Source organism: Chlamydotis macqueenii, chromosome 12 (genome assembly GCF_036417535.1).
Source record: "Chlamydotis macqueenii isolate bChlMac1 chromosome 12, bChlMac1.mat, whole genome shotgun sequence".
NCBI classification, from domain to species: Eukaryota; Metazoa; Chordata; class Aves; order Otidiformes; family Otididae; genus Chlamydotis; species Chlamydotis macqueenii.
In genome coordinates, this window is record NC_141567.1 from 14,586,914 (window position 1) to 14,602,321 (window position 15,408).

The 15,408-nt window shown below is 45.0% G+C and overlaps 2 protein-coding genes across 2 annotated transcripts; both read left to right on the top strand.

Annotated features, from left to right (window-relative positions):
• Positions 1-3,487: 3,487 nt before the first annotated feature.
• LOC104486261 (olfactory receptor 12D2-like) lies at positions 3,488-4,483 on the top strand. The gene has a single exon (XM_010128911.2). The coding sequence runs from the start codon at positions 3,488-3,490 to the stop codon at positions 4,481-4,483; it is 996 nt and encodes a 331-aa protein (XP_010127213.2).
• Positions 4,484-11,586: 7,103 nt separating this feature from the next.
• On the top strand, positions 11,587-12,582 carry LOC147599277 (olfactory receptor 12D2-like). Its single transcript, XM_086757556.1, has one exon. It carries the CDS (start codon positions 11,587-11,589, stop codon positions 12,580-12,582), a length of 996 nt encoding a protein of 331 aa, XP_086613682.1.
• Positions 12,583-15,408: the final 2,826 nt, after the last annotated feature.

The following is a 15,408-nucleotide window of genomic DNA, read 5'->3' on the forward strand; positions in this document are numbered from 1 at the left end:
AAAAAAAAAAAGAGAGAAGAGAAGATGTGAAGAAGCTGAGCGGGGGCAGAGGTGCAGAGGGGGAGGCGCAGGCCTCATGGGCCTTGCAGGCCTCACCCTCTGGCCTCTCCCCAGGCAGCCGACTGGGCCCGACTCGGTCCAGCCCGGCTGCAAGAAGTGGAAAGGAGATGAGAAGTGAATAAGATGTAAAAAAAAGATCCTGAGAGACATCTACCAGCCTGTTGTGAGGAACGGCTGCAGACGCCAAGGTCAGTTCAGAAGGAGGGGGAGGAGTAATGCGGCTCCTGGCCAAGATTCCCCTGCAGCCTGTGGTGACGACCATGGTGGAGCGGGTTGTCCCCCTGCAGCCCATGAAGGTCCACAGAGGGGCAGAGATCCACTTGGAGCCCGTGAAGGACCCCGTACCGGGGAAGGTGGATGCCTGAAGGCAGCTGTGGCCCGTGGAGGGCCCGCTGGGACAGCTGTTCTAGAGGGACTGAACTCCATGGAAGAGATGACCCACGCGGGAGCAGTTCCACAAAGGACTGTGGAGTAGGGGTGGGACGCCACAACAGAGCAGGGGAGGAATGTGAGGAGTTCTTCCCCCAGCCATGAAGCAGCGGCATGAAACAACGTATGATGAACTGACTGCAACCCCTATTCCCTCTTCCCCCCTGTGCCGCTCAGGAGGGGAAGGTAGTAGAGATAATGTTAAGCTTGGGAAGAGGGAGGGGTGGAGGGAGGTTATCTTGTTCTCTGTCTCATTATCCTGCTGTTTGTAGTAATAAATGAATAGTTTTCCCCAAGTCGAGTCTGTTTTGCCAGTGACGGTAACTTTAAGGATTTCTCCCTGTCCTTATCTCAAACCTCGAGCCGTTTTTCCTTATATTTTCTCTCCCTGTTCTCTCGGAAGGTGGGGGGAGTGAGAGAGAGACTGCGTAGTCTGGTCCTGATCAGGGCTGAACTACGACATTTGGTCATTTTTTTTTAACTAGCTGCTTTGGTTTTTGTCTTCTGTTTTGCAGGTGGCTCATCTCTGCTTAGAGAACACTTTGGTTGTTGCTCTGCAATTCACCTTTGATTCACAGATCTCATCTCAGGAGACTGATCAAGGCCATAGGAAATTTACTTCACGCGTGACATTGTTGATGTTTTGCACATTCTGCATGTGATAAAAAGAGTTTTTTCCCCTTCTAACTAGGTCATCAGAGACTTCTGGTAGAGTTTGCAAAGCTTCCTCCTTGCATCCTACCTGAATAACTACAAGCCCCTGGGAAATTGCAGTTGTCCTTTTCATCACGCCTGCATTATTAATCGCTCAGCTAGAAGACTGCTAAGTAGATACAGAAGCAAAAAGGAGAAGAGGCATTCTCAGTCTTTTAACTCCACAAAATAAGCTGGATTGTCCTCAGCTTTGCTTTCTGGCTCACGGTCAGAGGGTCCGACTACAACGAGAAAAACGCTGATTGGTAGTGAGGTGAGGCTTGTGCAGATTCACCTTTGTTTCTTATGTAATTTTTGTAAATGGAAAAATAGGGAAGTTTCAGCATGTAAAGCCTTTGCTTTGCATTTGCATTTCTGCAAGAGTCTTAAAATGAAAAATAGAAGATTGGGAGAAATATTTTCCTTTGGCTGAAGGTGTAAATCAGCGAACTGGAGAAAGTATTAGTCAGCATCTGTGAATCTGTGAAACAGAAAGGGAAAGGTTAGAAAGAGAGGAAAAAATGTTTAGAAGGAGTAGGGGAAAGGGAATAGGTAACCTGTGGAGGACTGAGGAAAACAGGCAGAATCAGAGGAGGTTGTGGGACGCCCCTTAATGGAGTGATGTATTTTCGCAGACGGATTTCAGTGAGGAGGACTTTGGTGCCTAAAGGTGGCAAATAACGTGTAAGAAATTGAAGCATTTGTATTTCACTGAAAATTGCATCTATACCTCTTCAAATGTATGTGATTGACTAAAATTTGTCTAAGTCTGTAATATGATCAAATCCAATGTTTCCAGTAGAGCTTGTTCAAAGATCAGACTAAAAGCATTTTCAGAGAAATAGGATCAGTTTTTCAGAGTGGGCGCATATGTGTGCAAGTTACCTTTAGGCTACATGCTCATGTTGTTTTATGATGAAATCGGTTTAGAAATTTTCTGTTTGTTTATCGTTCTCATGCTGAAATAATAAGCTAAAGAAGTACGAGAAGTATGAGAAGTATGAGAAAGAGAGTGACTGGGCTGGAGATGTATCCTAATGACTTTCAAAAATCCCCTACTTTCAAGAAAAGTACTTAGTACAATGGAATGGACAAGAAAGACCATGAAAAGTATCTGCACGTATTTTAACATCTTTACAAGAAGTATTTTGGAAGTCATTATTTTGTTATTAGTTGTATTCATCGGTATTAATCACCACCGCATTGCATGTACAGAGAAAGGCACTTGTCTTGTAGAATCTGCAGTCTATATTGTCAGCTAGAGACAGCTGTGCGTACCTGCCCTTGTGAAATAATCTCAGGACTTTGTTCTTTATTGTATATGGTTGGGACTTACCCATAGGGATAAAGAAACCTGCCTGGAAGAGAAAATAAGTGAAAGCACGTGTTTACCCATTTGCCCGTGAGAAGAGCAGCAATACTGACAGCACTGGGAACGTTGTCTCAGTGGGGCAGCACAAGCAGCTTCCAGTGGGATGAGCCAATTTGCCTGCAGCTTGCACCAGCTGACTCAGCTCCTCCAAATTCACTCTTTCTCCATCACAGTGTTGTGGGAGATGAGATGCTGCCTTTTGTCCGTTCATCTGCTGCTGCCAAATAAAAAGACATTCTTTAGGCAAAGCGTCCAGCCCAATAACAAAACCAGTTTGCCATCACATGCCAAGGCATCCTCTTCCTCTACTCTCAGCAACACACACAAGAGGTGCCGATGATTGTTCCAGTACCTTGGAGCATCTTCTGGCAGCTGTGGATAAAGAAACAGAAGAGATGCAGTTTTTAAGATCAAGGAGTGGTCTGGAAGAGATGGTAACCATTAGAAACGTGAAAGTAGAAATTGGCTTAATGAAATGCAGGCACAATAGTAGAAAGAAAGCATCAGGAGTGATTCACATTATGACTTGGAAGCACTGTTGATGAGATCAAAGGTTGTAGGAGGAAGTTAGAGATGAGCAGAATTGCAATAGGAATGTGGTTGAAGGTGAAGCAGCAGCAATGTTTTCCATGTTACACATTCTGCTGTTATGCATAGATGGAAGGTTTCATTTTACCATTTCCACCTCTGTAACATTTTACTCTTTTCTCTGGTCTAGACAGAAAGTAGAAGACTACATTAAAGTTCCTTACGTCCATGATAATTTCTGGAGTTTCTATGCAGCTTTTACGTTTCATTCCATGCGTTATGTTTTGCTCCTTTCTGCACTTGTTTGCATTAAAATAGCACAGAAACAAATGAGTTTTGTGATGCTGTTTCTCCTCACAGCTGTGGAACCTTGACATTTTGCCTTTGCTTCCTATTGTTCCAGCCATGCTGAACCAGACAGACGCCAGTGAGTTCCTCCTTTTGGGCCTCACCGACATCCGGGGGCTGCAGCACTTTTTCTTCATCTCCTTTCTGTTGCTCTACTTGACCAGTCTTCTGGGAAATGGGGCCATTGTGACCATGGTGATAGCGGAGCCCCGGCTCCACACACCAATGTACTTCTTCCTGGGGAACCTGTCCTGCCTAGATATTTTCTACTCCACGGTCACTGTTCCCAAGATGCTGACTGGCTTTCTTTTTGAGCATCAGCCCATCTCTTTTGGTGGGTGCTTGGCCCAGCTCCACTTCTTCCACTTCCTGGGCAGTACTGAGGCTGTGCTCCTGGCCACCATGGCCTACGACCGCTATGTGGCCATTTGCAATCCCTTGCGCTACGCCCTTGTGATGAGCCCACGGACTTGTCTGCTGCTGGCCGTGGCCAGCTGGTCCACTGGTTTTGTACATGCCACAGTGCACTCAGTCATGACCTCTCAACTGAGTTTCTGTGGCCACAACCACATTCATCACTTCTTCTGTGACATCAAGCCACTGTTGAATTTGGCTTGCGGTAATACCAGCCTCAACATGACCATCCTCAACGTTGTCACCACTTCTGTTGCACTCAGCCCCTTCACTCTCATAGTCCTCTCCTACTTTTACATCATCTCCTTCATCTTCCAGAAAGTCTGGTCCCAGGAAGGAAGATGGAAGCCTTTCTCCACCTGTGCCTCGCACCTCACCATTGTGGCACTGTTCTACGTACCAGCGCTCTTCAATTATACACCACCCTCCTCAGGAAGCTCCACTAAAAGGGATATGCAAATATCTCTCATGTACAGTGCTGTCACCCCAGCTCTGAACCCCTTGATCTACACTCTTAGGAATCAGGAGATGAGATCTGCCCTGAAAAAAGCATTAGGGAGAAAACTCTTTTCCTGGAGGAAGGGGACGGAAATAAGGACAAGGCTCACAATGTGGATACTCCACCTCTCATATTTGTAAGGAAAGAGGTCAAAAGGACTTTGTACAGCAAGAGACTGAAAAACTACTGATTATCTCATGTAGTTTAACACATTGAGAAGTTAATTGTGTAGATCTAAAGTGAGAAACATATTCAAGGACCTGATGTTTCTTCCATCACTTTCAGATGTCTCACGGTACTCCATCCGGTGTCTGCCTTCCCATACACAAACATGTGTGCCTCTTGCAGGACTTGAGGCATAGCTGACAGCCCCATGCCATTGTCTTGGATAATTACTAAATGATTACTTGACAGCTACGTTTAGGCAGCTGAATGACTCTCCTGTCATTCAGACTCTCTGTATAGTTGGAGAGAGATGGCATGTGTTACATTTTGGGTGGGCGTAGCCTGAGAATGATGTTGTCAACATTTGACTTGAGTCAGCCCTCTGGAGACTGAAGTGTAAGGGGAACCTTACTAATGAACCTAGATTTAAATGTAAATATAAAAACAGTTGTGAGCTTCACCTCTACTGACTTTAGCAGTGTGGCTTGTCTTGCCTAGATTTACACACTTAAATGGATTTGTGTGCCTAGCCACATTTCCAGATTCGCACGGCTCAATGTCCATGTGGAGACCGCTCATGAGTGGCGTCCCTCAGGGGTCCGTGCTGGGCCCGGCCCTGTTCAACATCTTTGTCGGCGACATGGACAGTGGGATAGAGTGCACCCTCAGCAAGTTCACTGACGACACCAAGTTGTGTGGTGCCGTCGACACGCTGGAAGGGAGGGATGCCATCCAGAGGGACCTTGACAGGCTGGAGAGGTGGGCCCGTGCCAACCTCATGAAGTTCAACCAGGCCAAGTGCAAGGTCCTGCACCTGGGTCGTGGCAATCCCAGGCACAAATCCAGGCTGGGCGGGGAATGGATTGAGAGCAGCCCTGAGGAGAAGGACTTGGGAGTGCTGGTGGATGAGAAGCTTAACATGAGCAGGCAATGCGCCCTTGCGGCCCAGAAGGCCAACCGCATCCTGGGCTGCATCAAGAGGAGCGTGGCCAGCAGGTCGAGGGAGGTGATTCTCCCCCTCTACTCTGCCCTGGTGAGACCCCACCTGGAGTACTGTGTCCAGTTCTGGAGCCCCCAACACAAGAAGGACATGGACCAGTTGGAGAAGGTCCAGAGGAGGGCCACGAAGATGATAAAAGGGCTGGAGCACCTCTCTTATGAGGACAGGCTGAGAGAGTTGGGGCTGTTCAGCCTGGAGAAGAGGAGGCTCCGGGAAGACCTGATAGCGGTCTTCCAGTACCTCAAGGGGGCCTACAAGAAAGATGGGGAAAGGCTGTTTAGTAGGGCCTATTGCAATAGGAGGAGGGGTAATGGTTTTAAAATAGAGGGGGGTAGATTTAGATTAGAAATTAGGAACAAATTTTTTACGATGCGAGTTATAGAACACTGGAACAGGTTGCCCAGAAAGGTGGTGGAGGCCCCATCCCTGGAAACATTCAAGGCCAGGCTGGATGAGGCTCTGAGCAACCTGATCTAGTCAGGGATGTCCCTGCTCCTTGCAGGGGGGTTGGACTAGATGACCTTTGAAGGTCCCTTCCAACCCTAACCATTCTATGATTCTATGATTAAACAGTGGATTTGCATTTGCATAGACTACTGCAGACATGTTAAATATCCACAAGTAGCCTACCCAGACTTTGCCCATGGATCCAGAACAGAACAGCTCTGTCACAGGTCTGTTGCAATACTTCATTGCTGTGAAGGATGGACATTTATACAAACACCTTTAGACGTCTACCTTTATTTAGGCACTAAATGCCAGTTTCAATGTGCAGTGCAGTGGTTTAGAAGTGCTTCATTTTCAGGTGCTGTGGTTATTTGTACAAACATTCATCACCTTCAGTCTTAACCTGGACTGCAGTTCCATCTTGAGTTAGATGAAAAGCATATGACTTTCTTGGACACTAGATGTGCCGGGTCTGCCTTTTGGATTACTGAGGACAGAACAGAAGGGTACTCTGAATTGTCTGCATAAAGGCCTAGATGCAAAGAATGAAGGGCAAACTCCATGCTATAGGTACGATTTCTGGAGATGATACCTCGACCCACTTGGCCATGCATTTGCAATCCACAGATTTTAGAAAAAAAAATTCATCCTTTCCACCTTCACATTTCAGGTCCATGCAATAGCATTAAGCATCTGACAGAGAGACTTTTAAAGAAATACTTGCTATAAGAGCATGTCGCTTGCTGTAAGAGCATGTCACTTGATATAAGAGCACATTACTGCATCCCAATGGAGAGGAAGTCAGGCCAAAAAAAAACAGGAGGCCTGCATGGATGAACAAGGCACTCCTGGACCATCTGAAAATCAAGAAGGAAGCCTACAGAGTGTAGAAACAAGGACAGGTAGCCTGGGAGGATTACAGAGAGGTTGTCCAAGTGGCCAGCGATCAGGTAAGGCAGGCTAAAGCCCTGACAGAATTGAATCAGGCCAGGGATGTCAAGGGCAACAAGAAAAGGGAGAATGTAGTCCCTTTCTGAAAGGAAATGGGTGACCTGGTTACCCAGGACATGGAGAAGGCTGAGGTAGTTATTGAGTTTTTTGCCTCAGTCTTCACCAATAAGGGCTCCAGCAACATCACCCAAGTCACAGAATGCAAAAGCAGGGACTGGGAGAATGAAGAACTACCCATTGTAGCAGAAGAGCAAGTTCAGGAACATCTAAGGAACCTGAAGTCACACAAGTCCACAGGACTTGATGAGATGCATCCGCGAACCCTGAAGGAACTGGTGGATGAAGTTGCCAAGACACTGGCCATTGTATCTGAGAAGTCATGGCAGTCGGGTGAGGTTCCCAGTGACTGGAAAAGAGGTAATATAACCCCCATTTTTAAAAAAGACAACAAGGAAGACCTGCAGAACTACAGACCAGTCAGTCTCACCTACTGTGCCTGACAAGGTCATGGAGCAGATTCTCCTGGAAACCATGCTAAGGCACATGGTAAATAAATACGTGCTTGGTGACCGTCAGCATGGCTTCACTAAGGGCAAATAATGCCTGACTAATTTGATGGCCTTTTATGATGGGGTTAGAGCATCAGTGGACAAGAAACAAGCAACTGATGTCATCTACCTGGACTTGTGCAAGGCATTTGACACTGTCCCGCATGACATCCTTGTTTCTAAACTGGAGAGACATGGATTTGACAGACAGACCACTTGGTGGATAAGGATGGCCACACTCAGAGAGTGGTAGTCATTGACTCAATGTCCAGGTGACGAATGGCGTCACTCAGGGGTCTGTATTGGGCCCGACTCTGTTTAACATCTTTGTCAGCAACATGGACAGTGGGATAGAGTGAAGCCTCAGCAAGTTTACCGATGACACCAAGCTGCATGGTGCTCTCGACAGACTGGAGGGTAGGGATGTCATCCAGAGGGACAGTGACAGACGGAGAGGTGGGCCATGCAAAGCTCATGAAGTTCGACCAGGCCAAGTGCATGGGTCAGGGCAATCCTAGGCACAAATACAGGCTGGGCAGAGAATGGATTGACAGCAGCTCAGAGGACAAGGACTTGGTTGTACTAGTAGACGAGAAGCTCAATATGAGCCGACAATCTCTGCTTGCAGCCCAGAAAGTCAACCTCATCCTGGGCTGCATCAAAAAAAGTGTGGCCAGCAGGTCAAGGGAGGTGATTCTGCCCCTCTATTCTGCTATCATGAGAGCCCACCTGGAGTAATGTGCCCAGCTCTGCAGCCCCCAACATGAGAAGGACATGGACCTGTGGGACAGAGTCCCGAGGAGGGCCACAAGAATGATCAGATGGCTGGAGCACCTCTCCTATGCAGACAGGCTGGGAGAGCTGGGAGTCTTCAGCATGGAGAAGAGAAGGCTCCAGGAGACCTTACAGTGGCCTTCAAGTGCCTAAAGAGGGCCTACAGGAAAGACAGGGAGAAACTCTTCAACAGAGCCCGTTGCAATAGGACGAAGAGTAATGGTTTTAAAATAGAGGAAGGTAGATTCAGATTAGACATTGGGAAAATATTTTTTACACTGAGGGTGGTGGAACATTGGAACAGGTTGTCCAGAGAGGTGGTAGGTGCCCCATCCCTGAAAACATTCAAGGCTGGGTTGGAAGGGGCTCTGAACAACCTGATCTGGTTGGAGATGTCCCTGCTCCTTTCAGTCGGGTTGGACTAGATGACTTTTAAAGGTCCTTTCCAACCCTAACTATTCTATGAATCCATGATTCTAGGAGAGCTGAACCACTTGGATTTGCATTGAAGATGTTACTTCTGTAAAAGGTGTAGAAATTTTTACACAAGATTGAAAACAAAGCTTGAGGTGCAAATTGCGATGTTTTTGAGTACAAAGAGGCCAGAAACTCCTCCTTATCTGTGAAATGCCAACAAAAATAAAACATCAGAGTCTTAATACATCAGAATGGATAGAACACATACTTGGTTTCACAGAACCTAATACTTGAAAGAGATTTAAGAAACATTGTCCAAACAGTGCTCCGGTTCAGCTGAGGTTGCACAACTCATACGTCTATGGCCAGTGGAAGTTTCCACCATAAACTCCCTGCACTGAGATGGAGACACTTGTGTTTGTTTTTCCTGTGTCTACCTGTGTGCGTTTCATTGGGTTTCAGTGATTTTGTTTGTTTGTTTGTTTTATTGTTATTGGGGTTTTTTTAACTAGCTGCTTTGGTTTTTGTTTTCTGTTTTGCAGGTGGCTCATCTCTGCTTAGAGAACACTTTGTTTGTTGCTCTGCAATTCACCTTTGATTCACAGATCTCATCTCAGGAGACTGATCAAGGCCATAGGAAATTTACTTCCCACATGATGTTGTTGATATTTTGCACGTTCTGGATATGATAAAAAGAGTTTTTTCCCCTTCTAACTAGGTCATCAGAGACTTCTGGTAGATTTCCTTCTTGCATCGCACCTGACTACTAAGTAGATACAGAAGCAAAAAGGAGAAGAGGCATTCTCAGTCTTTTAACTCCACAAAATAAGCTGGATTGTCCTCAGCTTTGCTTTCTGGCTCACGGTCAGAGGGTCCGACTACAACGAGAAAAATGCTGGTTGGTAGTGAGGTGAGGCTTGTGCAGATTCACCTTTGTTTCTTATGTAATTTTTGTAAATGGAAAAATAGGGAAGTTTCAGCATGTAAAGCCTTTGCTTTGCATTTGCATTTCTGCAAGAGTCTTAAAATGAAAAATAGAAGATTGGGAGAAATATTTTCCTTTGGCTGAAGGTGTAAATCAGCGAACTGGAGAAAGTATTAGTCAGCATCTGTGAATCTGTGAAACAGAAAGGGAAAGGTTAGAAAGAGAGGAAAAAATGTTTAGAAGGAGTAGGGGAAAGGGAATAGGTAACCTGTGGAGGACTGAGGAAAACAGGCAGAATCAGAGGAGGTTGTGGGACGCCCCTTAATGGAGTGATGTATTTTCACAGACGGATTTCAGTGAGGAGGACTTTGGTGCCTAAAGGTGGCAAATAACGTGTAAGAAATTGAAGCATTTGTATTTCACTGAAAATTGCATCTATACCTCTTCAAATGTATGTGATTGACTAAAATTTGTCTAAGTCTGTAATATGATCAAATCCAATGTTTCCAGTAGAGCTTGTTCAAAGATCAGACTAAAAGCATTTTCAGAGAAATAGGATCAGTTTTTCAGAGTGGGCGCATATGTGTGCAAGTTACCTTTAGGCTACATGCTCATGTTGTTTTATGATGAAATCGGTTTAGAAATTTTCTGTTTGTTTATCGTTCTCATGCTGAAATAATAAGCTAAAGAAGTACGAGAAGTATGAGAAGTATGAGAAAGAGAGTGACTGGGCTGGAGATGTATCCTAATGACTTTCAAAAATCCCCTACTTTCAAGAAAAGTACTTAGTACAATGGAATGGACAAGAAAGACCATGAAAAGTATCTGCACGTATTTTAACATCTTTACAAGAAGTATTTTGGAAGTCATTATTTTGTTATTAGTTGTATTCATCGGTATTAATCACCACCGCATTGCATGTACAGAGAAAGGCACTTGTCTTGTAGAATCTGCAGTCTATATTGTCAGCTAGAGACAGCTGTGCGTACCTGCCCTTGTGAAATAATCTCAGGACTTTGTTCTTTATTGTATATGGTTGGGACTTACCCATAGGGATAAAGAAACCTGCCTGGAAGAGAAAATAAGTGAAAGCACGTGTTTACCCATTTGCCCGTGAGAAGAGCAGCAATACTGACAGCACTGGGAACGTTGTCTCAGTGGGGCAGCACAAGCAGCTTCCAGTGGGATGAGCCAATTTGCCTGCAGCTTGCACCAGCTGACTCAGCTCCTCCAAATTCACTCTTTCTCCATCACAGTGTTGTGGGAGATGAGATGCTGCCTTTTGTCCGTTCATCTGCTGCTGCCAAATAAAAAGACATTCTTTAGGCAAAGCGTCCAGCCCAATAACAAAACCAGTTTGCCATCACATGCCAAGGCATCCTCTTCCTCTACTCTCAGCAACACACACAAGAGGTGCCGATGATTGTTCCAGTACCTTGGAGCATCTTCTGGCAGCTGTGGATAAAGAAACAGAAGAGATGCAGTTTTTAAGATCAAGGAGTGGTCTGGAAGAGATGGTAACCATTAGAAACGTGAAAGTAGAAATTGGCTTAATGAAATGCAGGCACAATAGTAGAAAGAAAGCATCAGGAGTGATTCACATTATGACTTGGAAGCACTGTTGATGAGATCAAAGGTTGTAGGAGGAAGTTAGAGATGAGCAGAATTGCAATAGGAATGTGGTTGAAGGTGAAGCAGCAGCAGTGTTTTCCATGTTACACATTCTGCTGTTATGCATAGATGGAAGGTTTCATTTTACCATTTCCACCTCTGTAACATTTTACTCTTTTCTCTGGTCTAGACAGAAAGTAGAAGACTACATTAAAGTTCTTTACGTCCATGATAATTTCTGGAGTTTCTATGCAGCTTTTACGTTTCATTCCATGCGTTATGTTTTGCTCCTTTCTGCACTTGTTTGCATTAAAATAGCACAGAAACAAATGAGTTTTGTGATGCTGTTTCTCCTCACAGCTGTGGAACCTTGACATTTTGCCTTTGCTTCCTATTGTTCCAGCCATGCTGAACCAGACAGACGCCAGTGAGTTCCTCCTTTTGGGCCTCACCGACATCCGGGGGCTGCAGCACTTTTTCTTCATCTCCTTTCTGTTGCTCTACTTGACCAGTCTTCTGGGAAATGGGGCCATTGTGACCATGGTGATAGCGGAGCCCCGGCTCCACACACCAATGTACTTCTTCCTGGGGAACCTGTCCTGCCTAGATATTTTCTACTCCACGGTCACTGTTCCCAAGATGCTGACTGGCTTTCTCTTTGAGCATCAGCCCATCTCTTTTGGTGGGTGCTTGGCCCAGCTCCACTTCTTCCACTTCCTGGGCAGTACTGAGGCTGTGCTCCTGGCCACCATGGCCTACGACCGCTATGTGGCCATTTGCAATCCCTTGCGCTACGCCCTTGTGATGAGCCCACGGACTTGTCTGCTGCTGGCCGTGGCCAGCTGGTCCACTGGTTTTGTACATGCCACAATGCACTCAGTCATGACCTCTCAACTGAGTTTCTGTGGCCACAACCACATTCATCACTTCTTCTGTGACATCAAGCCACTGTTGAATTTGGCTTGCGGTAATACCAGCCTCAACATGACCCTCCTCAATGTTGTCACCACTTCTGTTGTTCTAGTCCCCTTCACTCTCATAGTCCTCTCCTACTTTTACATCATCTCCTTCATCTTCCAGAAAGTCTGGTCCCAGGAAGGAAGATGGAAGCCTTTCTCCACCTGTGCCTCACACCTCACCATTGTGACACTGTTCTACGTACCAGTGCTCTTCAATTATACACCACCCTCCTCAGGAAGCTCCACTAAAAGGGATATGCAAATATCTCTCATGTACAGTGCTGTCACCCCAGCTCTGAACCCCTTGATCTACACTCTTAGGAATCAGGAGATGAGATCTGCCCTGAAAAAAGCATTAGGGAGAAAACTCTTTTCCTGGAGGAAGGGGACGGAAATAAGGACAAGGCTCACAATGTGGATACTCCACCTCTCATATTTGTAAGGAAAGAGGTCAAAAGGACTTTGTACAGCAAGAGACTGAAAAACTACTGATTATCTCATGTAGTTTAACACATTGAGAAGTTAATTGTGTAGATCTAAAGTGAGAAACATATTCAAGGACCTGATGTTTCTTCCATCACATTCAGATGTCTCACGGTACTCCATCCGGTGTCTGCCTTCCCATACACAAACATGTGTGCCTCTTGCAGGACTTGAGGCATAGCTGACAGCCCCATGCCATTGTCTTGGATAATTACTAAATGATTACTTGACAGCTACGTTTAGGCAGCTGAATGACTCTCCTGTCATTCAGACTCTCTGTATAGTTGGAGAGAGATGGCATGTGTTACATTTTGGGTGGGCGTAGCCTGAGAATGATGTTGTCAACATTTGACTTGAGTCAGCCCTCTGGAGACTGAAGTGTAAGGGGAACCTTACTAATGAACCTTGATTTAAATGTAAATATAAAAACAGTTGTGAGCTTCACCTCTACTGACTTTAGCAGTGTGGCTTGTCTTGCCTAGATTTACACACTTAAATGGATTTATGTGCCTAGTCACATTTCCAGATTCGCATTATGGTCAATGATTAAACAGTGGATTTGCATTTACAAAGACTACTGCAGACATGTTAAATATCCACAAGTAGCCTACCCAGACTTTGCCCATGGATCCAGAACAGAACAGCTCTGTCACAGGTCTGTTGCAGTACTCATGGCTGTGAAGGACGGACGGTTATACAAACACCTTTAGATGTCTACCTTTATTTAGGCACTAAATGCCAGTTTCAATGTGGAGTGCAGTGGTTTAGAAGTGCTTCACTTTCAGGTGCTGTGGTTATTTGTACAAACATTCATCACCTTCAGTCTTAACCTGGACTGCAGTTCCATCTTGAGTTAGATGAAAAGCATATGACTTTCTTGGACACTAGATGTGCCGGGTCTGCCTTTTGGATTACTGAGGACAGAACAGAGGGGTACTCTGAATTGTCTGCATAAAGGCCTAGATGCAAAGAATGGAGGGCAAACTCCATGCTACAGGTACGATTTCTGGAGATGATACCTCGACCCACTTGGCCATGCATTTGCAATCCACAGATTTTAGAAAAAAAATTCATCCTTTCCACCTTCACATTTCAGGTCCATGCAATAGCATTAAGCATCTGACAGAGAGACTTTAAAAAAACTTGCTATAACAACATGTGTGTGAATTATTCACCTAAGAATAGCCATTTATAAGCATCTCATAAGAGACTTGTGTGTCCTCCACCTCTTGCTCTAGAAGGATCCAAGTATACTTTTGGTTTTGCTTCATATGTTGCAGTCCTGTGGAACGTGCAAGGTATCAATATAAGATGTGAACAGACAGCTGGATTTTGGCAACAGATCCTGAAGAGATTCAGGCTTAGATGTCAACTAAGCATCTAAGTTCCATCAGGATGCCGATACCTCAGTGTAGGAGCTTGCTGCTACTTCAGATGTTCAAAGGTATACTGCATGGTCTTCAAGCGGTCACTTCAAAATGACATGCAAGTCTTGTTGTGCCTTAATCAAACCTACTGGTCTTGTTCTAAAGGCTTGGGTATAAGAAAGTATCTTTAATGGCATCAAGTGTGTGTTTTCAGACAACTACATCAAGTGCCTTGAGCTGAGTTCCACTCTCCTGTACATCTTACTTACCCCTAACTGTGTTAAATACTTTCCTCAAGAGTTCTAAAGATAGTGACCCCAGCTTCCAGAAAGCAGCTTACGAGCAAGATAGACGTTACTTCTGTCAGCACAATCCTTTTTCACTGAACAATCAGGTAGCACTTCTCTACCCTCCCAGAGCACTCACATGCTCCCTTCAGCTCTCTTGTCCATTAAGAACAACTGCCCCTAAGAAAGATGGAAGATTTGACAAGCTTTTATAAATAACTTGGAAGTAATGATCTGTTAGAGTCATAGAAACCTTTAGCCTGAAAAAGATCCTCAAGTCATTGATTCCAATCATTAGCCTAACACTGCCAGGTCCACCACTAAACCATATCCCTAAGCGCCACCTCTACACGTCTTTTAAATACTTCCAGAGACGGTGACTCCCCCACTTCCCTGGACAGCCTGTGTCAATGCTTGAAAACTCTTTTGGTGAATAAATTTTTCCTAATATCCAATCTAAACCTCCCCTGGCACAACTTGAGGCCATTCCCTTCGGTCCTATCGCTTGTTACTTGGGGAAAGAGATCAACACCCACCTCATAACAACCTCCTTTCAGGTAGTTGTAGAGAGTGATAAGGTCTCCCCTCAGCCTCCTTTTCTTCAGACTAAACAACCCCAGTTGCCTTAGCGGCTGCTCATAAGACTTGTGCTCTCGACCCTTCACCAGCTTCGTTGCTCTTCTTTGGATGCTCTCCAGCACCTCAATATCTTACTTGTAGTGAGGGGCCCAAAACTGAACACAGTATTCAACGTGTGACCTCACCTTACAGAAAAGGACAAGAAATGACTTCAGTAATGCATGACAGAATTAATCCTCTTGGAATATGAAATGTTTCTGAACAGTTCATTCCACTTTTCCTATTATTTTTAATTACGTACATGATGATCATGACTAGAAACATCCTTACCACTGTTCTGGCTTTGGCTTACTCCCATTCACTGGAATTTTGGAATTAGTCCTTGGAGACCTTCTCTAGTCCTCCACTATCCTGACCAAGATCATAGCTTCTCGAGTCACTGTAGATTTAACTGTTTGTGCTAACAGTTACATTGTGCAATTTTACTGGTTTTGTGTTCTGACAGATGCAAAGTACTGCATCAATGCCTAATAAATATTACTTAACCCTAAG